At 52.2% G+C, this 26,297-nt stretch overlaps 13 protein-coding genes and 1 non-coding gene across 14 annotated transcripts in view; 4 read left to right on the forward strand and 10 right to left on the reverse strand.

Annotated features, from left to right (window-relative positions):
- BO86DRAFT_454349 (uncharacterized protein) overlaps positions 1–528 on the reverse strand; it is a gene marked incomplete at its 5' end in the record, with an annotated part of 2,298 nt that extends 1,770 nt beyond the window's left edge. Inside the window, 3 exons of the mRNA XM_025677055.1 lie at positions 12–320; positions 422–444; positions 511–528. Coding sequence (XP_025530180.1) covers positions 12–320; positions 422–444; positions 511–528 — 350 coding nt within the window. The remainder of the gene's footprint in view (positions 1–11; positions 321–421; positions 445–510) is intronic.
- Positions 529–1,411: 883 nt separating this feature from the next.
- BO86DRAFT_386933 (acyl carrier protein) lies at positions 1,412–2,391 on the forward strand. Its single transcript, XM_025671458.1, has one exon. The coding sequence runs from the start codon at positions 1,868–1,870 to the stop codon at positions 2,210–2,212; it is 345 nt and encodes a 114-aa protein (XP_025530181.1). The 5' UTR covers positions 1,412–1,867; the 3' UTR covers positions 2,213–2,391.
- A 116-nt stretch (positions 2,392–2,507) lies between these two features.
- On the reverse strand, positions 2,508–2,599 carry BO86DRAFT_t92. The gene has a single exon. It is a non-coding gene; the product is annotated as a tRNA-Pro (tRNA).
- A 423-nt stretch (positions 2,600–3,022) lies between these two features.
- On the reverse strand, positions 3,023–4,036 carry BO86DRAFT_356672 (2-hydroxychromene-2-carboxylate isomerase; the record flags this gene model as incomplete). The annotated part of the gene is made up of 4 exons (XM_025669676.1): positions 3,023–3,341; positions 3,424–3,710; positions 3,790–3,889; positions 3,950–4,036. 4 exons carry the CDS (start codon positions 4,034–4,036, stop codon positions 3,135–3,137), a joined length of 681 nt encoding a protein of 226 aa, XP_025530182.1. The 3' UTR covers positions 3,023–3,134.
- A 3,220-nt stretch (positions 4,037–7,256) lies between these two features.
- BO86DRAFT_386934 (pectinesterase) lies at positions 7,257–8,827 on the forward strand. Its single transcript, XM_025671459.1, has 6 exons — positions 7,257–7,425; positions 7,479–7,615; positions 7,666–7,748; positions 7,796–8,003; positions 8,051–8,244; positions 8,309–8,827. Exons 1-6 carry the CDS (start codon positions 7,309–7,311, stop codon positions 8,563–8,565), a joined length of 996 nt encoding a protein of 331 aa, XP_025530183.1. The 5' UTR covers positions 7,257–7,308; the 3' UTR covers positions 8,566–8,827.
- Positions 8,828–10,713: 1,886 nt separating this feature from the next.
- Positions 10,714–12,836, reverse strand: BO86DRAFT_306840 (putative monooxygenase; the record flags this gene model as incomplete). Its single annotated transcript, XM_025667712.1, has 6 exons — positions 10,714–11,531; positions 11,582–11,724; positions 11,771–12,088; positions 12,136–12,419; positions 12,471–12,550; positions 12,608–12,836. The coding sequence occupies 6 exons, from the start codon at positions 12,834–12,836 to the stop codon at positions 10,714–10,716; spliced, it is 1,872 nt and encodes a 623-aa protein (XP_025530184.1).
- A 2,027-nt stretch (positions 12,837–14,863) lies between these two features.
- Positions 14,864–16,221, forward strand: BO86DRAFT_446337 (sterol desaturase family protein). Its single transcript, XM_025676511.1, has 3 exons — positions 14,864–15,027; positions 15,095–15,769; positions 15,833–16,221. Exons 1-3 carry the CDS (start codon positions 14,874–14,876, stop codon positions 15,886–15,888), a joined length of 885 nt encoding a protein of 294 aa, XP_025530185.1. The 5' UTR covers positions 14,864–14,873; the 3' UTR covers positions 15,889–16,221.
- A 332-nt stretch (positions 16,222–16,553) lies between these two features.
- BO86DRAFT_307190 (glycoside hydrolase family 72 protein) lies at positions 16,554–18,359 on the reverse strand (the record flags this gene model as incomplete). The annotated part of the gene is made up of 5 exons (XM_025667725.1): positions 16,554–17,260; positions 17,310–18,071; positions 18,122–18,147; positions 18,195–18,232; positions 18,282–18,359. The coding sequence occupies 5 exons, from the start codon at positions 18,357–18,359 to the stop codon at positions 16,554–16,556; spliced, it is 1,611 nt and encodes a 536-aa protein (XP_025530186.1).
- Positions 18,360–18,585: 226 nt separating this feature from the next.
- On the reverse strand, positions 18,586–19,599 carry BO86DRAFT_239442 (uncharacterized protein). Its single transcript, XM_025667080.1, has 2 exons — positions 19,566–19,599; positions 18,586–19,498 (listed from the first exon to the last, which is right to left on the reverse strand). Exon 2 carries the CDS (start codon positions 19,220–19,222, stop codon positions 18,728–18,730), a length of 495 nt encoding a protein of 164 aa, XP_025530187.1. The 5' UTR covers positions 19,223–19,498; positions 19,566–19,599; the 3' UTR covers positions 18,586–18,727.
- On the reverse strand, positions 19,386–19,830 carry BO86DRAFT_377071 (DUF2406 domain-containing protein; the record flags this gene model as incomplete). The annotated part of the gene is made up of 3 exons (XM_025670571.1): positions 19,386–19,498; positions 19,566–19,637; positions 19,707–19,830. 3 exons carry the CDS (start codon positions 19,828–19,830, stop codon positions 19,386–19,388), a joined length of 309 nt encoding a protein of 102 aa, XP_025530188.1.
- Positions 19,831–20,489: 659 nt separating this feature from the next.
- BO86DRAFT_239596 (uncharacterized protein) lies at positions 20,490–21,150 on the forward strand. Its single transcript, XM_025667082.1, has one exon. It carries the CDS (start codon positions 20,589–20,591, stop codon positions 20,943–20,945), a length of 357 nt encoding a protein of 118 aa, XP_025530189.1. The 5' UTR covers positions 20,490–20,588; the 3' UTR covers positions 20,946–21,150.
- BO86DRAFT_239595 (uncharacterized protein) lies at positions 21,151–21,986 on the reverse strand. Its single transcript, XM_025667081.1, has one exon. The coding sequence runs from the start codon at positions 21,878–21,880 to the stop codon at positions 21,356–21,358; it is 525 nt and encodes a 174-aa protein (XP_025530190.1). The 5' UTR covers positions 21,881–21,986; the 3' UTR covers positions 21,151–21,355.
- Positions 21,987–22,333: 347 nt separating this feature from the next.
- Positions 22,334–23,520, reverse strand: BO86DRAFT_416864 (sulfotransferase family protein; the record flags this gene model as incomplete). The annotated part of the gene is made up of 5 exons (XM_025675000.1): positions 22,334–22,348; positions 22,455–22,869; positions 22,935–23,038; positions 23,136–23,311; positions 23,400–23,520. 5 exons carry the CDS (start codon positions 23,518–23,520, stop codon positions 22,334–22,336), a joined length of 831 nt encoding a protein of 276 aa, XP_025530191.1.
- Positions 23,521–24,497: 977 nt separating this feature from the next.
- On the reverse strand, positions 24,498–25,532 carry BO86DRAFT_397163 (RTA1 domain-containing protein; the record flags this gene model as incomplete). The annotated part of the gene is made up of 3 exons (XM_025673482.1): positions 24,498–24,997; positions 25,065–25,307; positions 25,364–25,532. The coding sequence occupies 3 exons, from the start codon at positions 25,530–25,532 to the stop codon at positions 24,498–24,500; spliced, it is 912 nt and encodes a 303-aa protein (XP_025530192.1).
- Between the last annotated feature and the right edge of the window lie 765 nt (positions 25,533–26,297).

Genomic DNA, 26,297 nt, shown 5'->3' on the forward strand with positions numbered 1-26,297 from the left:
GGATGAAGGACTCGAGGATGAAGGACTCGAGGATGAAGGACTCAGGGATGAAGGACTTAAGGATGAAGAACTTGAGGATGAAGGACTTGAGGATGAAGGACTTGAGGATGAAGGACTCAGGGATGAACAACTTGAGGATGAAGGACTCAGGGATGAACAACTTGAGGATGAGAGACTTGGGGATGAAGGACTTGGGGATGAGAGACTTGGGGATGAGAGACTTGGGGATGAGATAATGAGAGGTCGAGAGGTTGGAGTAGAGGATTTGAAGATAGTAGGGAGAGAGGAGAGAAAGAAGAGTTGGGAGGTAGAGGGAAAGCCTGGAAGGTGGTTTGCAAAAGGAAGGAACGTGTCAGCAGTAAATAGGCAATTTTGGATTGTGTGAGTAGTGAGAAAAATCTTACTAAAATAACTTCATTACTCTAAAACTTGTACTGAATATTGCTACAAAGGTGATGTAAATCTGACCTAGACTAGCTTGGTGACGACCACGGTTCTGCACTGACTCACAACATCAAATACAGTCATCTTTTGTGTCTCTAGTGCCAGATGTACAGTAAAATCCATTATCGCCCCCTGGAACTTGACTATACACCGAGTTTCCAGTTCCTCTTGCATGTTTAAATTTTTGTATCTTAGGTTTGACTTCCCTGAGAGTGAAACTCTTGGACGTAGTTAAGAGCAACAGTAAGTAATTCCGCATCCTGTTCGTCAGCTTTGATACAACTAGTAAGTAGAAGGCAAGATGATTGAACTCGGCAGACGGGATCTTTTGAAAAATGGCCATCTTGGAATGCGAGGATTAAGATACAACCATATGTTCTACGGTCTGGATATGTATCAGGCAATACACTTGGATGAAACTCTCTTCACCGGTAGGAATTTTCTTTAAGATCTAAAGTCGGCATAATTGTGCTAACAGGAGCGCAGTTTAACTGCAATCTTGCGGGCTCGGCATGAAGAGGGCAAATCTCGCCATATGACCTCGCACCGTCTTTGACGAAAATCAAGCAGCAGACGCCTTTGGCTCAATTCAGAAGGAAGCCCACATCGGCGAGATTCTGCTTGATGGGATTCCTGTAGGTAAGGCTGAGCTGCGTACTGAGCCTTACAACCAATCGGTCGATTTTGCGAGAAGAAAATTGCGTCGTATCTCTTGGTATGAGGGCTGGGGGGCTCGGTTCGTACGACCTGGATAGTGGAGGAAGGGGCAAGATGTCTCATCTTTCTTTCTCCATCGGCGCAGTCATCCAGCAATCAAGCCTTTGCCGCGGAGCTCCAGGCTATGGGCTGTGTCGGGAAATGCGCTTCCGGCAGCGTTCTGAAACTCGATGATATCACGATGGCCGTGCGAAGTTGCCTGGTGCCCTTGAGTGGCGTGGTCCAGAGTGGCAGGGTGTCTACGGGTGTAGCACCGAAGGTCACTGGCACTTGGAATCTGCGGCAAGCAATGACAAGAGAGACCCTTGACTTCTTTATGGCTTTCGGTCCCACCGGGGGAGGTCTGCGAAAATTCTGGGCAAGCTGATCAAGCAGCAGGTATATGTTCTTTGACCGTTCACTTAATATCAACGCCGGAGGGGACTTCCGTCTTCGGTCCTAGATCTTGGCGCTGTGGGTGAAATCGGGCTCATCAATGAGACACTTATCACCATGCAAGCCATGGGCTCAGCAGGAACCTGGTTATCTGACGAGGGGCACGTACTTGAGAGTCTTCAGCAAGCCATCCTGGAATCGCATTCTCCTCCTTGATGAGCACCCACCTCCATTTTTGTGAAACGCGAACCGCCGCCCCCACGATCGCAGGTCTGGAAACAGCAGACCCATGCCAAATCCAAGCGTGCGACCGATGTGATCTCTCGAGGCCATGCTATCCATCTGCCCACACATAGAACAAAAGAGTTTGCAGCAGGGAGACAGTATAGCTGCGGGAAATGTCATCCGGGACCTGCTAATCCGGGCCGAGAAGGATCAATCGCTGCTGCATCGTGTTGAGGCTAGAGAATTGATAAATGCGAAGCTCTTCGAGTTGGCTGCTACCAACTGGGCCGAGGTTCAGGAAATGGATGTGACCGAGCGACTGGAGATGGTGATCGATTCGCTCGTCGCGATGGAAATGAGAAGCTGGATGCGGCGGAAATTGGATCTCGGACTCGCCATGCCACAAATTGCCAAGGCCAAGACTGTTCGGGGTCTAATGGTCTGGCCATGAGAAAACTTCATATGAAAAATGCGGCTGGTGCTGATGCAAAAGGAGAATGGGTAGTGGACACAACACTTTTTTAAGAATAGAAGAGACTTTGTGTGGGTAGGAGGCAAAAAACGTGGTTCAGACTGACGTGGTGGCTTATCAATAACTTCTTAGATGATGGTCGAATTGATGATGGGCATGCCGTTTTCGTTGTTTCGTTTCCTTCCTTATTGTAGCTGCCTTTCTGCTTCAGCTTTATTTTATGGAGGTTCGACAAAAATTGAAAGGGGCAAAGAAAAATAAGCACAAAAAGCAAGGCCCGAGCCGCGGATCGAACGCGGGACCTCTCGCAGATATGCTTGGGTTTGGAATCCCTAAGCGAGAATCATACCACTAGACCACCCGGGCTTGTCATGTGATTCGCAATCTTGGAAGGCAACATGATGAGAGACTCGGAAGAATGGACAGGTCACCATCTCTTCCGCTGTGCTATGCCGCAAATCGTACGATCATGATAACTATTGCTTGGATTACCGAACTGACATCTTCCTTGTGAAGGCTTGCAAGCCTCAGCACTATATTGAAATTAAAGTAGATTCTCGTGGTTACTTGAGGTTCGTATAACTCATCACATTCAACCTTGCGTCCGGCCGTCGTCCCGGTGCATAATATGTTTCCTAGAAAATGCGGCGACTGAAGTATAAGACGTCGTTGAATTGAGCAGCGTCTATGGGTCTCAAGAGAGAGACTCGATAATAAAGAAATATCATGGAGACCGGCATTATGTTGTATAACGCGCCCAGCAGCCTTCCAAATCAACCCATATATTATACATTATCTACCTACAATCTATATCTGTCTATCTAACATTCACCTTGGAGGAAGGTTTCGCCTCTGAGAGAAGAAACTCCCACATTCTTTATAGATCCCAGAGTGAACTCAATCACTTCATCATAACCTGAAATCCACCCTCCATCCCAACATCCAACCCTAGAAACTCCGCCGCCAGTCCCAGATGATCCACACCCCAGAATCCCTCCTTCTCCCCGGTCGGACTCGTGCACGCCAGCCACGGCAATCCGAAAGCCCCCTCCTCAATCGCTCGATGCGTGTTCGCCTCTAACAGGGTCTTCCCTTCGGTTTGTTTCTCCTGCGATGGTCAGAATACATCCTGCTTATTCACCCAGATTTGGGTGCTTTAAGGAGGAAAGAGACTTAAGAGAAGAACATACCTCAGCCATCAGCACCTCCACGACATCTCCACCCAACACATCTTCGAGAACCTTCGTGTACCCCTCAGACTCCGTGGCCGAAGCCGAGTCGCCGTCCGCCCAGACGGAGGTATACAGTCGCTCCACCACCTCCACCACTTTCTCCGGATGGGACACGGCGACGAGTGCAAGGAGGGACTGGATATCGGTCGTTGGGAAGGGGAAACCCGCGGGTACGGTCTGGGACATGGGTATATTGAGGCGACGGGACCAGGCGAGGCGGTGGCGGTTGATGTAGATTAGTTTGTCTGAGATCGATTGTTGTTAGCTTGTGTCGTTGTGGTGGGTGGTTGATTATCGGGTTAGGATCAAGCGGGAGATATATACTTTTGACGGCAATGGGTGGAGGGCTTCCGCAGGTAGTGAGGATGGTGCGCAGGGAGACTGGGGTGTAGATTATTTTGCAGCTTTGGAAGATTGGAGAGTTCTGGTTTGAGAGTGTTAGTGGCTTGGGTGGTGATGGGTTCAGGAGTGAGTGGTGCTGTACCTTGAGGATTTGGAATGCGATGTAGCTGAATGGGCTGACGAGGTCGAAGTAGAGGGTTATCTCGGGGGTGGGTGGGTGGGTGGCCATCGTGAAGAGTTTCTTGCTTGATAGAAGGCGTTGCTTTTAATGATCGATTATAATTGTTTGAGTAACATTGAGAGTGAAAGTAGTCCTAGAGTTTATATAGATGATGGGAGTATACCATGGATGAGCTGTGGCTGCTGTGGCTGAGTGTACCTGAGGCCTTGATGGGTGACTCAGGCACACAACTAAACTGGTTGAGACGCGGCGTGTCAACCCCAACCTAAGCCAATTTGGGATTCCCTGCCGCTCTGGGAAACATTGAGGCTGCCTCACCCATTCTGCCGCTCAACCGTGATTTTTGATTATTCTATCATTCCGGCTGGTTGGCTCAACTGTTTGCGTGTGGTTTCTCCTTGAAGTTTATGGTTTGGGTTGTTTGTCATGGATTTTTTTATCAGCTGGAGTGCTTCTGATCTCTCTATAGTTGATTGTACTGTGTAAAAACAACTGTTTACGATCACGGTGAAAGGCAGCCTCGGGCATGAATGAGGCAGCAACCCGATCCGCTGCATCGAGTCAATCCGGCTCCAGGGCGGGATATAAATTACTGTACGTGCCGCTTGGGACATCTGTTCAAAGGTACCAGCCAAGCTTCGATCTGCAATCGCACATGAAACAGATCGTACCGTAGACATTCAAGCCGACAAGTCAAACTTTTCTCGTTTACCTATTTTGACTGGACATATCGCGCATGATTGGTCGTATGTAGGTTGAGGTGCTGCGCAAGTCAACGGTACTTGAAGTGCCTTGCCTTCCGGGTTTGGAGTATGTAGATAGGGACTTCCTTTGCCGCACATGCAAGGGGATTAGCATAGGTCTCATTATAGGGAAGACTATGCTCATCACTAGAATGGGCATATGCAAGCTTTTCCTCTTGTCATTAGGTGCACGACAAACGAAAGGAGCTTCAGAGCAATCAGACCGGCTTCCAACGCACTTCTTCTCGGACTTAGAGTGGGCAATTGACTCCATCTCGCTATGAGGTCCGACTGTCCGAAGCAGTTGAGAATCTGTGCCACTTGTGTACATAGTCCACCACTGTGAAAGACTGGGTGAAGATCTCATCGTACGATGAACTTCGATTGCATCTTCTGGCGCGATTCAGGAGATACATAGTTGATGCGTTGAGCCAGATGAGCGGTCAGGGGTAAAAGATCATCAATGGCATGGTCTGCTGTTGCTGCTTTTTACCTTCGATGCTCAGGCAAGAGTCAGCTATCATAGCATTGTACATCACTATCCCCCTACCCAAGATCAGTACGAAGAAGCACTTGAGGTTCGGAGGGAAAGGGGAAAGATGGTACCGGAATGCCTGGCCGAGGCTATATCTCCTAATGTCGATTGATTCGTCCTTGGAAGGTCTGAATGATCGGGTGCGAAAGTGCTTGAGCAGTGGAGGTGTAGGATAGACATCTGGTGGGTCACGGGTCTACACTGATTTCCCTTTCCGTCACTTCCGTCAACAACTTCAACCCCTTCATCTACTGCCGCCCAACTGAGAGCGCAATCCTCTTCACCAGTCCCCACAGCTCCTCTTTTGCTCAACTCGGCGAGCTCTCATCGAGCATGATACTGTTATCACCCCACCAGGATCATATTCATCGGACGCGCCTATCCCCTTCAGCGCCACAGATTTCAACTACATGGCTCCTGACTCCCCAGACGAGCGTACTTCTCCAATCTTGATTGCTGTATCTCAGACTCAGAGATAGAGTCCTCTGCCTGTTTACCTCTTTCTTATTGAGCTCTACGCAGGTGCAATTCTTCAGGTGGACTCGTGTCGGGTCTGGGGATATGTCCACGTCAGCTTATAAACTCCGCAAATTGACTTGGCTTGGCACCTAGTATGTATGCTTCCTTGCAGAATGACAGAATCTTATCAACAAGAGACTAAAGCCTGGTTGATTTAGGTTGAGTGCCCTGATCCAATCATAGACCAAAATTTATCACCCGTCGTATTCGCTCCTCGGATCCACGTCAGCTCATATTAGACTCCGCAAATATTATCAGGGTATCGGAACAATGGCGCCGAGGAAAGCCTTTCCATCCATCCAATATCGCACGAATTAAATCAAGAGGTGAGACCGAGGATAGCTGCTCTGGATTTATTGCTCTCCTAATCAGATGACCCATAGGTGCAATATGCGTGATATGAAATGCAGAAAACTTTGCCGGACACGGTCTCAATATGCCGACGCTGCCAAGACACGTGGAAAATCCCTACTGATGCAGGATTGATTGCCAGAGGAGTAGCCTGGGGAGGTGCGTAAACGCCTGATGCTTGACCAGAACTCAAAAATCCATCGCCCAATGATTGAAACTCTCTGCCGGTGCTCCCGTGAAGATACTCGTGGAAAAAGTGTTCAAGGTGTGCCATGTTGCGGACGTGGTGTTTTGCAGCCACGGCCCATGCGCAACTTGCACGAGGTTTCCGGTGCTTGATTCCGGAATCCCGCCAATCAGGAAATCCAAGACTTTCCTTTTTGTTTCAGGGGGTGCGAACATGGACAGGGGCAGAATTGGCGCTTTGACACGGACATTGCCCGAATTCGCGATGTGCAGCAGCCTTGGACCTTGGGGGCACTGTATCAATTCAGTGTGATATCAATCACTCTGGGCATGCGTTCACGAAGGAGGTCGAGTTACGAACCTGTTTCTGTTCCAAAGAGACCCTGTTACACTGTTGAAGCCACCCCTGGATGCCCCCACAAGCCGACCGTCGGGGATCGGCGTTTGTGAGCAGCCCTAAAGCTCTCCTGTTTCGGATCTGAAGTGGGTCGGCCCTCCAATTCACCACACCTTGTATTGACCCATCGACTATTCATGCTCACGTTGTGGTTGTCATTAAGCTTAATCATTGGAGGTTAAACATTGATATTAATCAGAGACAGGGATCGCTATGATTGCACCATTTGAAATGAAGCACCCACCAGGAACGGAGAGAACTGGGCGGTGATAGGATCCACTAGTCTCGAGAAGCATTAGAAGCTTCCTCGAACGCCTCCACCGGACTCTAGCCGCCGGTCGACTTGCCTGAACCTTCTTAGTGATTTCAGATATAGTTATCTTTACTCAACTGGGGTCTGCAGATATCCCGCTGCAAACCCCACTCCAGTCTCCTGACGGATATGAGACAAATACCGACCCAAGAGGGAAATGGCGCACTCAGGCTGCAAGCATGCTGCTGAACGGAACGTATAAAAGGCCTTTCGTCTCTCTACATTGAACCTTACCTCGCCGATCCAGTCGATCATACACTCATATCAATCGCAAAAATGGTTAAATCAGTCTTGGCTTCCGCTCTCTTCGCCGTGTCCGCACTGGCTGCCAGCCGTACCACGGCTCCCTCCGGCGCGATCGTCGTCGCCAAGTCTGGTGGTGACTACACTACTGTAAGAATTTCCGCATGAGTTATGCACTAGGCACGATACTGATACTCGCTTAGATTGGTGATGCCATCGATGCTCTGAGCACCAGCACCACCGACACCCAGACCATTTTCATCGAGGAGGGTACCTACGATGAGCAGGTCTACCTTCCTGCTATGACTGGCAAGGTGATCATCTACGGCCAGACCGAGAAGTACGTTGGGGTGTTGCCTCTGATCAACATAATGCTGACAGTTGTTTTAGCACCGACTCGTACGCCGACAACTTGGTCACCATCACCCACGCCATTAGCTACGAGGCTTCGGGTGAGAACGATGATCTGACTGGTAAGCCTGATTTGATCGGATTGACAATCAGTAACTAACAAGAACAGCCACCTTCCGCAACAAGGCCGTCGGCTCTCAGGTCTACAACCTCAACATTGCCAACACCTGTGGTCAGGCTTGCCACCAGGCTCTGGCCTTGTCCGCCTGGGCTGACCAGCAGGGATACTATGGCTGCAACTTCACCGGTTACCAGGATACCCTCCTGGCTCAGACCGGTAACCAGCTCTACATCAACTCCTACATTGAGGGTGCTGTGTAAGTGATTGACAGCTTATAGACGAAGCTAGCACTAACCCGTCTAGTGACTTCATCTTCGGCCAGCACGCTCGTGCCTGGTTCCAGAACGTCGACATCCGTGTCGTTGAGGGTCCTACCTCTGCCTCCATCACCGCCAACGGCCGCTCCTCCGAGACTGACACCTCCTACTACGTGATCAACAAGTCGACCGTTGCTGCTAAGGAGGGCGACGACGTTGCCGAAGGCACCTACTACCTTGGTACGTTTACTTGCCTATCTCGCTGCGCTTCGTACCATGCGAAACAATATTAACATGATCACAGGCCGCCCCTGGTCCGAGTACGCTCGTGTTGTCTTCCAGCAGACCAGCATGACCAACGTTATCAACTCCCTCGGCTGGACTGAGTGGTCCACCTCCACCCCCAACACCGAGTACGTCACCTTCGGCGAGTACGCCAACACTGGCGCCGGTTCCGAGGGCACCCGCGCCAGCTTCGCCGAGAAGCTGGATGCCAAGCTCACCATCACGGATATCCTGGGCTCTGACTACACCAGCTGGGTTGATACCTCCTACTTCTAAGCTGGACGCTTGGGTAGTTGTTGAAGATGCGTGAGATGGCTGTCAACCAACAGCAGAGCTGACCGTATGCGGCGCATATACTTTTCTCTTCGTCAAATAGTTCCCCTTTGATAAACCAATTTAATTGGCATGCACAGCCCATGCTTGACACAATACTCTGACACGACCCTGTTGTAAACCTCCCATCAATCCAATTTCACACAGACGGCAGCATAATTCAGTACCCGGGCCCCATATCAGACAACCTTAGCTCGAGCAACTCCATAAGCGGTATCGTCTTCCCCTTCACCCCGTATAGCTCCCACAATCGCCTCATCTCATCAATGCTCACTTGGGTCCCGCGCCCTTCATTCCCAGCACGAGCCGCGAGGTATATGCGTATATGCCCGCCCCCGAGCTATCAACCCTGCAGCACGCTTCATCAAGGCTGGAAAAGGGGGGATCCCCCGCTTCCACCGCTAGGCGTGTATCCTGGACGCTGATGAAGTATCCGATCCCGTATTCGTGGCCGACGGTGATTTTGATCGGGCCTTGCTTGAACTCGTGATGCATCTTTTCGTCCTTTCTTTTCCAAGATACGTTCTCTCTTTCTCTGCTTCTGGGTCAAACCGAGGAAGTATGTTGTTAAAGTTCTGGTAAGAGATATCAACGTGCGATTCAGAGATTGGTCGTCAGCGCCGATGTTGGGAATATGGTGGATTTTTGCAGGAGAAAGACTAGCCGGTAGGCCTGTAGACGAGAGATGCTGTATCGACTGTCAGCGAGCAAGGAGAAACTCTTCAAAGTAAAGTTCCTTCACTGGGCCTGAACTGGAGGCTGGTGAGCTCCGGGTGATGATGTTCGTTGATGTCATCCGGGACTGGGTTGCGGGTGCTCCTGCGGAAGGTACAGTACAGTTGATTTCGACTAATCGAGTCACCCGGTGGTCGCGTTCTTACTCCGCCTGTTCGTTCCCCATCATGATTACATAGTACACTCCAAGGGAATTGATCCCGAGCTGGATATTGTGCAAGCCTGCGCACTTGCGAATTCGGCCTTTTCGAGTGCTAATCGACCGGGTATTGCGCAGCAATTGTGATTTCATGCGTGGAAATAAATATCCGTCCGATACTCACGCGCCACAAGCACTGCTCTTCGCAGGATAGGGAACAAGGACTCCCATGGCTCACGAGACCTGTGCCTTGTCTTTTGTCATCCCACGCGACCTCTGGTAATTAAGTTGAGGGGTGGAACAGGGCTGACAACGTCTACAGTAACTTAATGGTTATAGCATACCCCCGGCCGAATTAGTACACACGGAATTCTAAGTCCGCGCCAACTGGCGGTGCACCATACCACCCCTACAGAACTCTACATTTTGTTCATCTGCACAGCACCTATAAAGCTAAGTACTGTACACCTAAGTCAAGCCACACCACACCAGTACCTATGTAAGTATCGCAGCTACATAAGCATAACATAAGTATAACCACACCCATCCCAAAAATGCATCAGACCCCCACCCGGCCGAAGGGGTTCAACCGTTCAACCGTTCAACCTGCACGCCCATTCCTCGGAAGAGTTCACCAGCCTCTAGCAGGCACTGCAGTTATCAATCTACGCCAGATGAACCCATACAGCCAATCGAGCCAGACATCCCAATTTTGCCACAGGTCCCCAAGTCCAGGTCCCGGCCGAGAGGCTTAAGTGGCCTTATATCGCCTGATTTTGCTGTTGGTACGTGAGGGACGGGTGTCTGAATCAGGGGAAATGAGAGTCTGCCGTCGTCAGGGGTGGACCCGCTTCAATGCCCGGCCACGAATCCCGAGACAATCCCGACACAATCGAAATTTTCGACCAATGGGAGCTGGGGACACGACTCGAAGGCGTTTGTGATTGGGTGCCGTTCTGCCAAGTGTTCTGAGGAAATTCTTGGGCTAGGCTGGATTTGGATAAGCGTGCTATGGTTCGAAGGACGGTTTTTGACCGCTGCTTCGGCGGTGATGGTCGGGTTGTCCGCGGAGAGGTTGAACCTTTGTTTGCCCAGTGCCTTTGGGGACGGGATTTCCGTGGATTGGAGAGAAGGGGTTCATTATCTATTATATCGAAGAGTATGTACACTATAACTGTGTACAGTAAACACTGGTTCATGGTTTGCCATCTCTGAAATCAAACCTCACCGTAGAGATACCTCAGCATCCACTCTACCGCCTCCTTCAACTCTCCTGGTTCGTTGCAAGCTGCAAACACGAATCGGTCCGGTCGGACAATCACGTATTTTGCCTGAATGCTCTTCCCGATCAAGCACGGATCATACGACAGGGGTGCAGGGCGCCGGCTGCACAGAGGTGACCGGGAGAACTCTTCAACACTGGCTATCTGGAACACGTTCGGCATCTGAATCGAGTGCTTCGGGTCCATCTCTTCCACGAGGATCGGGACGTCGTGGCTATTGAATTCTCCGCGGGACCATTCCTCCATACCTTCCAGAGCGTGTTTTGCAGAAGCGACTTCATCATTTCTCTGTAGGTAAATGAACACGCGGAACAGGGACTTCGAGCCTGAACGGTAGATGGCGTCGTCGGTAAAAAGAACCTTGCCGGCGGGGGTGCGACAATACACCTGAGGCAAGTAGACGCCTCCGTTAAGTTCAGGTATGAATGGCATGCCTGCAGAATGTCGAAGCCGGAATGGTGCTTTGTCGCGACGGCCATGTCGTAGTTGCTCTCGATAACCCGGCAAGAGCTGCATGAGCCAAAGAGACCAGTCCCGAAAGAGGATCTTTAATGGATTTCTCTCGCACACCAATTCGCCGTTTCGGACCGTCGTGGCTAATGAGATCTCGAGCTGCTGCTTGCGTTCAATATACCACGCGGTCAGGACCTTCTCGTGGTTGCGCTTGTAGGGTTGATATCGGCAGAGCATTGCAAGCCGCCACGACAGGGAGATTGCATCGCGAAAGCCAGATACTATGCCTTGACCCCCAACTGGATAGAGCGTGTGAGTAGATAATGAAGGATAAGAACGGGGACCTTACAAGGCGGAAAGACATGCGCTGCGTCGCCACACAAAATCACCCTATCCTTAGCCCACACATTGCATGTACGAGACGAGAAGTTGAAAGGGCGGCAACGGAGGACATCAATACAGTCTTCAGGGAACTGTACATCTTGATCCAGTCTATATTCTCGTTAGTACGCGCTTTTGAGCGAGGAACCCAACTTACGCGTATTTGCTCCCTTTGTGCGTCAGGTAAGGAAGAACAATCCGCTTCATCGCATCCGGCTCCGCCATGCGATCTCCATCCTCGTTACGATAGACAAGGTACTCGAACCTCCAGAGCCTATCCTCCGGAAGGCCAAAGCGACCACAAACTGCCGGTCTCTTGCGATTGCACAGAAAGCGGAACTCCGGCGGGAAGAATAAGTCGTATACGTGCTCTGGTTTGTAGCCTAGCTCCCACAAGGGAAAGCTGGGATGAGTCTCGGGTGTTGGGAGGGTCATCTTCCAGTTCAGTGCTACCCATGTCTCCTCATAGAAAGCTCTGAATATTGTCAGCACCGGTTCTCAGCTGGGAGACAAGAGACTGACTCGTGGAATTTCTCCAACATCACCCCGCGTGGCTCCAGGTAATGTTTCCGCGTGTATCCTGTCTTGCCGTCGGCCCCAACCAGGTACCGGGCGCGCACCTTGTGGTCTTTCCCATCCACGCTGTGGTACGTGCAGTACACCCAGTCGTCATCTTCCTTGATGTCGACAATTGCGGAACCGCATCGCAGGGAACAATACACGGGAGACATGGCGCTTCTCAGCTTACTCTCGAGCGTCGGCTGCTTCTGACCAATGTACCCGACATGCCCTGTTGTGCCCGCGGTCTAGTCGTGGTGAGTGACCATCAGACCTATCAGCAAGAACGGATGACTGACCTCGTTGCAATTAATCTCGAGGATGGGAGGTTTGTATAGATCGTGACCAGTGCCACTGACGAACCTGAATTCCCCCATACCTTTCGTACACTGCATTAGCTGGAAACGTCAATTGTCAACGGTAGAGAATCACGCACTGGTTCCAATCTCTGAATAGATAGAACTGTATAGACCTAGTCCCTGGACAAAGCGGATGCCGTCGTCGTCTAGTGCGATACCTCGAGGGTCGGTCGTGATCTCGGCCTCTTTCTCGACGACGACGTTGCGGATGCCCATGCGACCGAGATAGGCGGACAACATCGCCCCCGTGGGGCCACAGCCACAGATGATCACCTCGGTGGTCTCCCAAGCTTGTCGATTCGACATTTTGAGGTAGACTAACTTGTTGAGATGCGGGAAAAGCCTAGAAGTTGAGGATGCGCGGTAGATGATAAAGAGGCCTGGGGGGGAGGTGTTGGCACTGCATGCCCGGCCTGCGGGATCCTGCGAGACAACTCATCGCGGGCCACGGAATTACGGCTCTTGGTATGCGCAATCGCTGTCCTTAATTGAGCTGTTAAAGTGTGCTTGCGAGAGACTCAGGCCCATTACTGGCTGATAAGAAAGAGTATTGGGACATTGAAGAAGAGAAGGCTGAGAGCGAGCGGACGAGAGCGGAGATGAGCGGAGATGAGCGGGAGCGGAGAAACTGGCCGGGGTGAGATTGGGGCCGAGTTTCCACTTGTTGTTTCCCTTCAGGCTTGGAGCATAGACCGGCACATCAAACAATCTGCAATTCAGCAAAAAACGTTCTTGTGCGATCTTTCTCCATGACTTGTATCAGGACTCAAGAGGACTGATGATTTGTCTAAAAGGCACAACGAACTGTGTCTTGCGAGGTGACTGAGGTATAACGATGTCTTTTACACCTACATGTATGCATACTGTTTCGGCTCTAGAGGCAGCAGTCATCATGCAGCGCACTTCTCTAGCGACGATCCCTCCGACAACTTCACTGGCTGGACGCTAGTCCAGTGTGCGCTGTGAGAACATCGAGCACTCTCCAGACACCACGTATCTCATCATGCAAAACTCTAAGACTTCAGAAGGTCTTGATTGTGGTCCAGGCACGGCTTGTTGCTAATAATAATGGTCCCCAGCTCATTGAGCAGCGGCACCCGGCCAGACAAATGCTGCTTGTCAAGGCCCTATTGGGCAAGAAACCTAGATGCTTATAACGCCCCGACAGGCGAAAAGCACGTTCAGTCCTCCTGAAGGGTCTACTAACGACTTGCAAATAAGCAAAGACATCTTCATATGATAGTAAGTTAATTGGTAGTGCCATTAGCCAGTGGCGTGACCGCTCCGCATGTGTCTAGGCCTCTTCGTCTTTCGAGATCATTCCAAAACACGACTACCTCACATCGTGCGTCAAAAATGGGTCAAGATGGATCTAAAGAAGTTCCTTTGCGTGCTATCTTGCTCCTTCCGTCGAACCACTAGCCCGTACAATTAGGTATGAAATGCATTGCAATCATGGATATCCATGACAGGGCCGACGCCGAGGATACTCATTGGTCAGATACATTGCCAACCAGCGCCAGAACAACAGCTGCATGAGGTTATCAGGAACTGAAGTGTCTAGTTGCAGTCTACTTTCTCCAGAACAACAAATACTGAAGTCACTGTCCGGAGAAAACGATCTAGGCCTCGAGGAATCATCGGGAATTGATAACACGAGAGCCAGAAATCAGTCGGCTGTAGACCATCGCGACTCTCGAACTTCAAGCCTCTCGCGCAAGTCTCCTCCACGTACACACGAAAGAGCCTTCAAAATTGAGTTGCCGGCTTCTGCGACGGGATCCGGCCGTCCCGAGTACCAACCAAAATCGCATCGCGAGCAAAATCCCCCAGATGCGAACAATAAGACGATCATCCTCCGACTAAAATGACCAGGAGTACGTCTGCACGTTTAGGCAGCGATGGCTCAGGGGCATCCGGCGTCGTTCGACCGGCTCGTTCGTTTTAGCCCCAGAATGACCTCTGCGGCGCATGCATTGTCTCGCCCGTTGCCTCCTACCGACCAATGACACCACGAGTCCAAAGAACCAATAACAAAACACATTATGCATTCCATGTGGGCCATGGTGATCTGGCCGAATCCGGGGAAAGGTGAGGGAAGTCTGTGAGTGGCGGGCGGGATTTGAGTCGATGGGATTAATTAATTTCAGGGCACGGATCGGGATCAGTTGATGTCTGCCCGGGATCCGGAGTGGTGTGTCCGATCAGACCATCCGGATACCCACCAGGGCTAGCGGTCACCACAATCCAACCGAGGACGAAGAAGTACATATACTTTTAGTCTGCTCCTTGGCCTGAAAACGAATCAGCAGCGTGACGGGATATGCGCCGAGGACACGCATCATGGACTACACCTTCAACACCACCCTCGCCGCGCCGGCGACGGGCTCCTACCACGAGCTCTACGAGATTGCCAGCCTGAACCCCAAACTCTCCTTCCTCGAGAAGCTCTGGTGGACGCACTACGCCTACTGGGACAACGACATCATCGCAACAGGTCCGTCCATCCCCTCCCACCCAAAACCCCCCTGAATCCAGCGCCACCGCTAACCCCACGACCCCAGGAATCATCACCTTCCTCGCGCACGAGATCCTCTACTTCAGCCGGTGCATCCCGTGGATTATCGCCGACGCATTCCCCAGCCTGTTCCACCGCTTCAAGATCCAAGACACGAAGGCGCCGCCCTCGGCGCGCGAGCAATGGAACTGCGTGAAATACATCCTGGCGATCCACTTCATCGTCGAGCTCCCGCTGATCGTGCTCTTCCACCCGATGATGGAATTCTTCGGGCTGCAATACACCCTCCCGTTCCCGGACCTGAAAACGCTCGCCATCCAAACCACCATCTTCTTTTTTGTGGAGGACACCTACCACTACTGGCTGCACCGCGCCTTCCACTGGGGCCCCCTGTACCGCGCCGTGCACCGCGTGCACCACCAGTACGCCACGCCCTTCGGCCTGACGGCCGAATACGCCAGCCCCTGGGAGACGATGCTCCTGGGCTTCGGCACCATCGGCCCCCCGCTCGTGCTGGGCTGGTGCACCGGCCAAGTGCACCTGATGACCGTGCTGGTCTGGGTGGCGCTGCGCCAGTTCCAGGCCATCGACGCCCACTCCGGCTACGATTTCCCCTGGAGCCTCCGCCGCGTGTTCCCGCTGTGGGGCGGCTCCGATTGGCACGATGATCATCATCGGTATTTTCGCGGGAATTATTCCAGCTCGTTTAAGCATTGGGATGGTGAGTGCCCTTCATATTACCCTATATTGATGGTGGGGATGTAAGTGCTAATGGGTTTTGCAGTGTTGATGGGGACTGTTGCGGGCCCGAGGGGGAAGAAGATGAAGAAGAGTGAGTAGATGGCGGTTTGCTTGGGTTCTTTGGGGCTACCTTGGGGTTGGGGTCTGTCCTTGTGTATGATATTGTTAATAGGTAATGTTTTTAATATGAGGATATGATATGATTGAGCTCTTACGTTTCGACTGAGGTTTGTCGGCGTGGTCTGGTGATGAGGTCTGTTAACTTGGTCTGGTAGTCGATTGGGGATATTGATTTGGTGGAAGCACAGTAGAAAGGGGATCATGTGAGTGCTGAGAAGTTTGATGAGTGTGCACAAAAGAATCGTCGTTCTTGGAAAGGTACATGTCTATGTAGTAGGCTGGTGTTGTTCCCAATAGCAGAGTAGTGCTTGTTTATACTGGACAGTGTCTGAACTAGTATTAGTTGCATCTTGAGGTAACCGCTTGCTAGTGTTTGAGTATAAGGAAAGGTTAGTTATCATGGAATTACCTTCAACAGCCAAGATAGAGGCCAAGTGCTGTAGCAAAGTGCTGTGTCCTGTTCAGCCACTTTCAACTGCTACACCAGAAACGAAGGCATAGAAATGATTCAAGGTAATGTACACGAAAGAAAGCAAATGAGTGACGGTGATGGAAAAGATATTGCAGCAAACTGAACTAATCTCCTTCTATATAGCAACACGAATCGCAGAGTACGGGTCTACCATACACATGCACCTCTCCCCTTACAACATGATCATGGCCAGACCAGCACCGATGGCAGTGACGACGTAGGCGCCGAGCTGGAGAGAGCCAACAGCCACCATGGAGGCACCGGTCATGTGGCCGGCGGAGGAGCTGGAGTCGGAGGTGGAGGTGGAGGTGCTGGAGGAAGAGCCGTCGGTGGCGGTGAGGGTGGCCGAGACGGAGCCGGTGCCGGCGGTACCGGCCTGGGAGAGGATGGAGCTGCAGGTGCTGGCGGTGCTGGCGGCGGTGGTGGTAGCGGAGCCGGCGAAGCTGCAGGCGGAGTCCTCCTTGTCCTGACTCTCCCAGTAGCGGTTCAGAGCCCAGTTGAGCTGCTGCTTGGCCTCGCACATGCTGTAGTCACCGTAGGTGCCGGTGGTGCCGTTGTGGAAGACGCCCGTGCAGGAGATGTAGCCGCAGACTTCGCTGAAGAGGGCGGCGTACTTGGTGCTGGAGAGAGAGTCCTTGACCACACATCCGGCGGCGGCGTCCATGCACGAGCAGAGTGCGCTGTTGGGGGACGGGGGCAGGGGGCTGGCCTTGGCCTCCCACGAGGTACCGATGGTCGGACAGCTCTGGAGCGCGGTGTTTGTCGGAGTGTAGGATGCCTTGTCAACACCGGAGGGCGTGGCGCTCTGGATCTCGGAAGAGTAGTACTTGAAGTCGGCCATCGTGCTGACACTTGTGCTGTCAATGGCGGAGACCAGACCTGGAGTCAATTAGTATGTAAGAATGCAGATCTTCCCCGAGCAACCTACCGTAGTCGTTGCTAGTCTGGAAATACATGTAGACAATACCACCAGACCAGACGCTGTTCATCTCGTCACCGTAGAGAGCTTTAATCTCGGTGAATTCGCGAACACCGTTGGTGTTGCAACCATACTCGGAGAAGAAGACAGGGACGGAGTAGTTCTTGAACTGCTCGGTGCGTGCCTCGTAGCCGGACTCCTCGTAAGTGGAGTTGCCGCACCAGGAGTAGATGTTGTAACCCCAGAAGTCGACACCAACGTCCTCACTCTCACAGTTGAAATAGTCGGCCAGGTTGACACGGATGTCGGCGTCGTCGTTGGTGGCGTAACCCACACCCATGGAGCGGTAGCCCTTCTCCTTGATGTAGGCCTTCGAATCGCGGACGGCGGCCTTGACGAAAGCGCTGGCATCGGTAGTGTCGATGGTGTTGGAGACCTCGTTACCAGCGAAGAAGCCGAGGGTGTTGTTGAATTGGGACATGTCATCAATCACCTCCTTGTAGCGGGCAAACAAGCTGGTCTCCCAGGTCGGGTCGTCCCGGTCGATGGACTGGCTAGGGTCCGACATATCGGTAATGACATAGATGCCGGCGTCGGCCAGCATGTTCATGCACTCGGTGTGGTTGTTGGTGGGGTCGATCGCATAAGTACGAATGACATTGGTTCTGATCTCCTGAAGGTAAGGAATGTCACGCTTGCAGGTGGTGGCATCAGCCAGAGGGTCGACATAGCTGGTGGAGCTGCTGTCGGTAGAGTTGGAGTCATAGTCGGCTTGAAGACATTAGAGAAGCTTGAAGTCGAATGTGTTCAGCAGAACATACCCTGATAGGCAACACCACGAATGTAGCTAGGCACTGTTAGCAAGATCGAGGCAGAGGGAACAGGGTCACTTACAACTGGGTGTTGTTGCTGCTGTAGAAGAATTTGGAGCCCTTGAAGCCATTAGCGGCAGTCCAGTAGGGTAGGGAACCAGCCTCCTACCTTGATGACGATGGGATCGATGTCTGCCAGAGCAGATCCCGCAAAGGCTGCCGCTCCAAGAGCGAGAGAGAGCTTCATGATGCTAGGAGGTTGTTCAAATCAAGTGCACAACAGAAAGAAACCGCAAATACAACCAGGGATATAAGGATAACGAGTGAATGAGAGGACAAAAACGAATGACGAGTATATCAAGACCTCAGTCCGCTTACAACAGGGAACTGGGAGGGGAACATATAACCATTCTTCCAAGGAAAACCTGGCACAGGCTATTTTAAAAGAACAGCGTATAATTAGCAACCCTTGGATTTCTCGCCCGATGCAAGTTGCCAGAGGTGTGGCCTCTCAAACCTCCTGGCTGGGGCCCGCTATACAGGCGAACGCGTCACCCACCATCATGCCGGATGACAGTTGTAGTGGACAGGACGGTGCTAACAAAGGACTAGTGATTAGAGTTGGTCGGGAGCGTCCACTCGCGGCGAAGCGCGAAGCCATTGGACTGAAAATTCGGTAGACGAACGATGGCGAAGTGGGACGGTGGCCGAATTGGTGGGTGGAGGATGCGTCGTCGTGGTGCCAAAGTGGATGCCTGATCTTAGAGAAGAATATTTTTCCCTCGAGTGGGGACGGCAGTCGCGCTGGCTATAAGTACCAGTAATTAGCGCATGTCGCCCGGAGGGGGGAGACGAAGAAGGGGCCAGATATATGGCATGAATTGGAAGACAACAAAGAGATCTGGTTGATTTGTAGAAACTGGAACAAGTAGATGATGTAGTTAATGTAGATGATGAAGTGTAGAAGTTGAGTTGAGGTGAGCTGTCAGCGTTGTCGATCCCGGCCTGAGGTACGCCTGAGGCAGCGAGCGGTTCGACGGAGTTCGGCAAGCCCCAGACGCTCCCGACCGAAGCTGCAGAATTACTCGTACCAACTATTCCAGAACACATCTGCTCGTGTTCCTCTCAAAACAAAACAGAGACCTGAAAATCGATCATCGCTTCCATTACATCATTTAACGCCTATTCCCTAATACAGTTCGCCGGAATTGAAACGTGCACAATAAATCGTACAACCCAGCGTTTCCGCCCTCAATCTTTCTCAGTGCCCTCCCTACAAGCCAGCATTTTCCCGTCTGCGTCGTTCAATCGCCGCCTCAAAGGACCGAATTGTATCCAAGGGCCGCTCGAATCGATAACGGGTAGGGTTGGACAAGTCAGGATCCGCTATAAAAGCAATCAGTCAGTCAGACAGTCAGACCTGCGTGGCGAGACAGAAAAAGGGGAAACGCACTGATCAGCTTGCCCTCGCGGTCGCGATGCTGCATTGAGCGTAGGGAGAAGCCATTCGAACCGACACTGTCCACTACAATCCATTCCAGTCAGTTCTGGTGTTGTGGCAATCAAACGATGCAATCTCCTTGCATCCACTAACCTGCACGCTCCCCCATTAGGGCCGAGTTCGGGTCGGCGCTGCTCGAGAGCGAAGTCTTGTGGGCGTGTTCTACCGGGCGCCCGGACTCGGGCCGGTTCTCACTAGAAGCGATCGAAGGTGCCATGTTTTCTTTCTTGTTGCCTTACGCCAAAGATCGATGTGTGCGTGTCTAGATTCGTGCGTGATCAAAACAAGGAACCACGGATGCAATGGAAAAATAAAACAGCGTTGCTGACGTTGGAGGACAGGACTGGAGGGGCGTCTTTAACCAAAGGCCAAGGGCAGTCATTACACACCTACGTATGCAGTCAGCAAGTTATGCATGGGTTTGCCAACCAATGGCGAACCCCGGTCGCTGGCGAAACACCAACACCAGCCCTCTGAGCATCGCTGTTTTTAGAAACGGCATGTGAACAAGGTGCATTGAACGCCATCTGCAACCTCAGATCACGCAACTGGCACCAATGATGACACCGGGTGCCTTGGTGCCTGCGTGTAGTGACTTGTGACGCGGCTGGTTGGGGGGTCCGTGACGTGTGCTCGCCTGTTGTTGGCTGCAGTTCTGCAACTCCCCAGGGCCAAGCTTCCACTAAAGTCCACGACCCAAGGCTTAGCACCCCCGGTGGCCAACAAGAACCGCGCCTCGGGGATCCGCCTACGTGAGGGGCCACGCAAGCATGATGGGCTGTGTGATTCTAGGCAACCACAATCTCAATTTGCAGATGTCGCCGTACCTGAACTTAGTTCCTGGTTCCTCGGACCTTGATGCTGAGGCGAGAGAGAAAAAGATCTCCGAAGTTTCACATCGACGACAACTAAGCTTCGAGGGGTCGCCTCGCACCACCTAAGTTAGAATCGCCTCAGCCCAAAAATGTGAGAGGGATGGCCAAATGCGGGATGATCGTCTCCCTTTCCGGAATGCTGGGGGGCGCATCACTTGTGCGCCGAGGCTATTCGCCACCTCGACCCAAAGGTTACGGAATAGGTATTATGAGAATAGGATTAATTTTCTTCCCTCGCGGAGTTAAGGAACCAGGAGAAGGAGAACCATCCACCTGCAATGCTAGGCTTCGCCTAGCATTCCTCCGATCTAACAGACGGCCGTCACAGTGGCATCTGAAACATGGTGCTCGCTTGTTTGATCTGCGGCACGTCCGCCAAGACTCGGTACGGTACGGTAGTATCCAGCGCAGCCTGCCGTTACGTACTCGATTACCCTTCGATCTCGCGCGCCAGTGATGCAGCGAGTCGGTTGCTTATCCTAAGGATTCAATTATCGCCCAACTCCAGATAAATCGTTCGCACCAGGTATTAGCGGAGCTGATCATCATGTACAGCCGCCTTCTCGAAGGAGTCGATCAACATCTTGACCACACAAGCGAACTGCGACTGAAGGACATGTCTCACCTGGGGGTGAATCATAAACCACCGAGGATAATATTACTTCCTCTCCTTCCTCTCACTATCCTCCATATCCTCTCTCCAGGGATAAACCATCTTCGCGACATGGTTACGGTTGTACATTGACACCGCAACCCAAACCACAGAAGCCCACCCATCGCTCAGAACGCAGACAATGTATCCGTACTTCCCCCTCCAACCCTTAAAGAAACTCTACACCCCCAATAAAACCACCATCAACCCAGAGACTAATCATCAACTCGTAACAAACCCACAAACCCCAATTCCGCGGTCCCGCGCCGCTGACTCAAGATCCAAGAATTCATCGTGGCAGCAAACACTGCAGCAGCAGCCCCCCCTCCCCCCACTAGGGACTCCACTGCCACAAATTTACCTCCGCGGCGGTCGGCCCTCGTTACCAGAACGGGTAAGGCCCAACCCCCTGAGACAATAACATCCGAGGTGAATGTCCGAGGGGAGCAGGCATCGCTACTGCTACCGTACAGACTCAACCTACGTACACGAGCGTACGTACAGGACTCAAATCCAACTAAAAGACACGACGTCCGAGTAAGGTTGTGGTGGCTGACGGAGGCGGTTTTCGCCTGCTGATCTCTCGCTCTATCTTCCAGCGGAAATCCACTTTGTTGGATGGGAAATTGGATGTATGGAGGAAGGTCATGCAACTCCGCTGAAGGGCGATCGGCTGGCCATAGAGAGAGTGAGGAATCCTGCCGCCTTGGACTCAAGTGAGACATTGTGGTTATTATCATGCACGGTCGGATAAGCTTTCTGTTGAGTCGAGCGGAGGTTAGTGCTTTCTTGGTTCGGACGGTCTATCTTCAACACTATGTAGGCTTTTCTTTGATGACTTGTTAAGGGATGCGGTACTTGGTTCCACCATTTCGATGCGTTGACAAGCAGGAGTAGGGTGTAGGCATCAATGTTTGGTGGTTAGGGGAGAGGTTTTCGCCGGGTGTGGAGCTTAGAGTGCTTTGCGGGGTGATTGGCATTTTTTTATGGACAGCTGAGGACTGGGAAGGGTGTACAGTACAGCAGGTGGATGTGGATGTGGATGTGGTTGCTTGCTAGCAGGTCGAGCGCACCTAGCAGTCATCACCTCTATGTTCATTGTAGACGATTCCAGAAATGCTATCATCCGCGTCAGCGACGGCGCACTTTCAGGAAGAACCATCACAACAACTCCCCAACCTCCCTATACACCCTCACAAACTCACCAGCTACACAATCCCCAACCCACCCCGAATGTTACAACCTCAAAGCCCCCAAAAGCCCATCCCACAACCCCCTCCACCGCACCCCCTCCCTCCGCACAACCCAACCCACAACCCCAACCAAAACAAGCCCCCTAACCACCTTCCACCCACACTCCCTCAGATTCAACCGCATGCACGCGCGATGCCTTGCGAGCATATCCGCCTTCGAATTCCCGTTCGGCACCGGCACCGCGGGGACGGGCTGCCCCAGGAACGCACACAACGGCTCCCACCCCTCCTTGACATGGTACAGCAGCAGGCGGTCCTTGGGCACCAGCGCCTGTATTCTGGATACGTGGCTGCGGTACGTCTCCCGAGCGATGGTCCGGATATCCTCACCGTACAGACAGAGCCCGGCTTTGAGGAAGGTCTCGGGCACGAGACGGAAGCGGGAGTGCAGGAGGGTGTTCGTGATGCTGATGAGGGGCACGAGGAGGTATTTGTTGAGTGGGGTGTCGATCGCCGTGACGAGGGTCATCATCGATCTGGGGGTGAATTTGGGGTGAGTTTATGTTCGATGAGCGATGAGGGAGGGGGCTGGGAAACGTACTCGTACCATTCATCAACATCGCGGACGGTGACGATGACTTTTGCTTCCGGGTAGGCTTGGATGAGGTCCTCTGCGAAGCAGATCGCTGGGATGTCGGAGACGGCCTATGGCATACCGGTTAGCGAGCAGCTGCTGGATATCCGTATCCCAGGTCAAGGACGATAGGTTCCTCCTGATCAACGACTGTTTAGCAAAACTGACCTGGCAATGCCCCAACAGTTTATCCCACTCCTCGCGCCCAAACCGCTGTCCCACCCCGTCGTACTTCGCCCGCAACGCCTTCAGCCACATCTCGCAGTCGCGCGGGTTGCTGATCATGGCCTGGTATCCGTGGTATGCTTCGTGGTAGCCGAGGATGCGCAGCGCGTCCATCAGCGCTAGGGATAGGGATATATGTCAGCGAATGGTTCAATAATGCCGGGAGCACTCATCAAGCCTGCGCAGCTGCTGGAAGTAGACACTCACACTCTGACCCCGTCCTCGTCAGACCCAGCGACAGGACCCGCATGGGCACGATGCGCGAGCACTCCTCGCGGTCGATGTCGGTGACATGGAAGACGCGGTTGCCGGCTTTGATGGTTGGCATGGTGGGTTGTAGCTATCGAGGAAGTAGGGGTATGTCTTTGACGCTGCAATTGTCGCCAGGGTGAGTTTGTTTGGTCTGCTCAATCGGGATGCTTGTGTAACGATGGCCTTCCAATCCGTGGGGTGATCGCGTGCACAGTTGCGTTATAGGTAGGGGTTCCCACCTCAGAGCCTGTTGCACTGCTTTAGGACAAGGTATGATCAACAGATATAACGGGGGATACTTGAAGACTGTGATGGCATTCAGAGCACATCACATCGGTTGTGGACGACTCTCGGACTGATCAGAAAGCTGTGCAGTGCAGATGGGCAAGCGCGTTTGTTATGATGATCGCGGGGAAGTTCCGAGAATGTGACCTGTCATCAGAGATCCAACCCCTAAAAAAAGCAATGTTGTCGGGTCGTGACGGGACATAACTTGAAGTGCGCAGTCACTAGAGTATATTGTAAAATTCCACATGGAACTAAGGATACAACTTTCCATGTTACGAAAAGGGGCAGCCAGCTTACGTTTCTGTATAGGGTGGATTTGCTACTATCTATTTGTCAATTGGCCAGACCTAGACCTATGCTACTGATCTTTTGATCAGACGCCGAGTGAGGCATCGGTCAATTCAAGGGCGTTGTTCCACCCCCGCATTCTTCAGGTCAAGAATGCATCCATGTCACGTGTCACCATAAAAGATGGAGTAAGCAACTCAAGGATCACAATTTCCTGCCAGAGAGCTCCTGTGTCACTGCCCTATCTATCATTTCTGGAGGCTCTGCTTAATCCGTGGCATACGCGCTCAGAGGCGTCAACCTTTTCTCCAAAAATCATGGCTAAGCGGCACAGATTTGAGGCCGAGATATGAGTCCACTATACCTATCCCGAGAAGTTATATGACACAGAACTACTATACAGGACCATCTCTCCAGCAGAAATTATACACGACATATACGACACGCCCATCTACCAGGGATTAAACACTACTCCACTTACCCCAGATATATCTTACTCATCTGCACATCATTCCCCTCCTCATTGAACGCCATATCCATCTGATACACCTTGCGGTTCAACAGCAACACCCGCGAGGGATGCCAGACCGCCATCACCACCATCCCCAGCAGCATGGGCAGCGCATCAAACACGTACGCAAACACCTCATGTCGTCCCAAATACCCATCGCTACCATTGGTCTCGGCACTTGCGTACTCCACCAGCCGGTACACCGAGCGCACCAGGATCATCGCGCTGGCGAAGTAGAGGGCGAGCAGGGTGGTCTCCCAGGTAGCGTGGAACCAGCCGTCGGTAGCGATGCATGAGGAGATGGATTTCGAGGACGGACTGCGGTGGATGCGATAGTGGAAGGCGGTGGCGACGAGGACAAAGACGGTAAAGAAGATCAGTTGAATGACTAGGCCGGCGATGATGACGTTTTGGCCGGTCGTGAGGGCGGAGGGGTCGGTTGTTGTGTGGGTAAGGATCGCGCCGCCTTTTGCTCGCGGTGTTAGGCTTCTTTCGGGCAGATGAGAGATAAATGCAGGAAGCAAGGGGCTTACCTGCTCCTTGAATTAGAAAGGATATGATATCCCCCGCAACAAAGATCACGGTGAGCCAGCGCGTCGGCACGGAGCTGAGCTCTTCTTTGTCGAGGTAGAAGATTAATCGGCCTAGAGTCATGTATAAAGTCGCTGCGTAGAGAGGGGGTGCGAGGAGAATGAACAGCGTCTGGATGGTGAAGATGGAGAGGTTGCTTGTATTGTTGTGTGCTCCGGCGCGCGCAATGTAGCCGATTACTTCGACTGCATGATTTACATAATTAGCGCATTTCCTCCCATGCTCTGCTGAGGACACTCACATAGTCCGCCCAGAATGAAGCAGGTGAAATACCAGGCGTGCGCCCGGGCCAATTGGTAAATATGGCAGGCGGTTACGGCAATGAAAAGGAGAACGAAAATGGCGGCGACAGCGACGGAGGGATTGTAGTTGTAGAGCTCGTAGGAGCCATCCGCGCTGGATGAACTCATGTTATCATCGATTTCTGTTTGTGTTGATCCGCTGTATAGGTGCGATGTAGGTCAATCGACCTTGAAATTCGAGTTGCGAGCGATGCGCGGGCCCGGACCCGGTGAGCGATATTTACAGGAGAAAGAGTCATGACAATGATGAAATCGAGAGCCCGACTCTGCCTTGCAGATCAACGGCATGTGTCTGTCGCATTTTGAAACTCACACTGGAGTTGCTTGGTGTTGGTCTTACTCAGATCCGCGATTCTCAGACAATTAGCCCCAAATTGACGGGCAGGCCCCATCGGAAGGATGTTGATGGGGCCAAATCAAGTATGCCATTGGTCCCTGCGTAGACTCGTGGATAGAATTAATGATCTGCTTGCGGTTCTTGAGGCTCCTCGTCAGGGACTGCGGTCGCGAACAGCGTCTAGCCCATGGACTGCCCCGTGTGGGTAGGGGTCTGATTATTATAAGGGTCATCCAGCTGGGCTGTGCACTGCATGTAGATCGGTGATACGATCACAGGTTGAATTAGTGATACTATCGAATTAGTTTGGTTGTAGGTTTGCTTCTTGAAACTGCGATTCGAGTAATAAGGCATCCTCATGTTGAATCTATGCAGCGTGGCCGACAAGAAGAATTGCGCGAGTACAGAAATCAAGTATATCCAAAGAAAGAAACTTGTAGAAAGACACTTGCCAAACACACCAAACACAAACGCTCCAATGTACTGTACGCCCAAGTAGCCCAGCCATTCACTACCTCTTCGCACGCACCTCCCCC

Source organism: Aspergillus japonicus (genome assembly GCF_003184785.1).
Source record: "Aspergillus japonicus CBS 114.51 unplaced genomic scaffold BO86scaffold_9, whole genome shotgun sequence".
NCBI lineage: Eukaryota > Fungi > Ascomycota > Eurotiomycetes > Eurotiales > Aspergillaceae > Aspergillus > Aspergillus japonicus.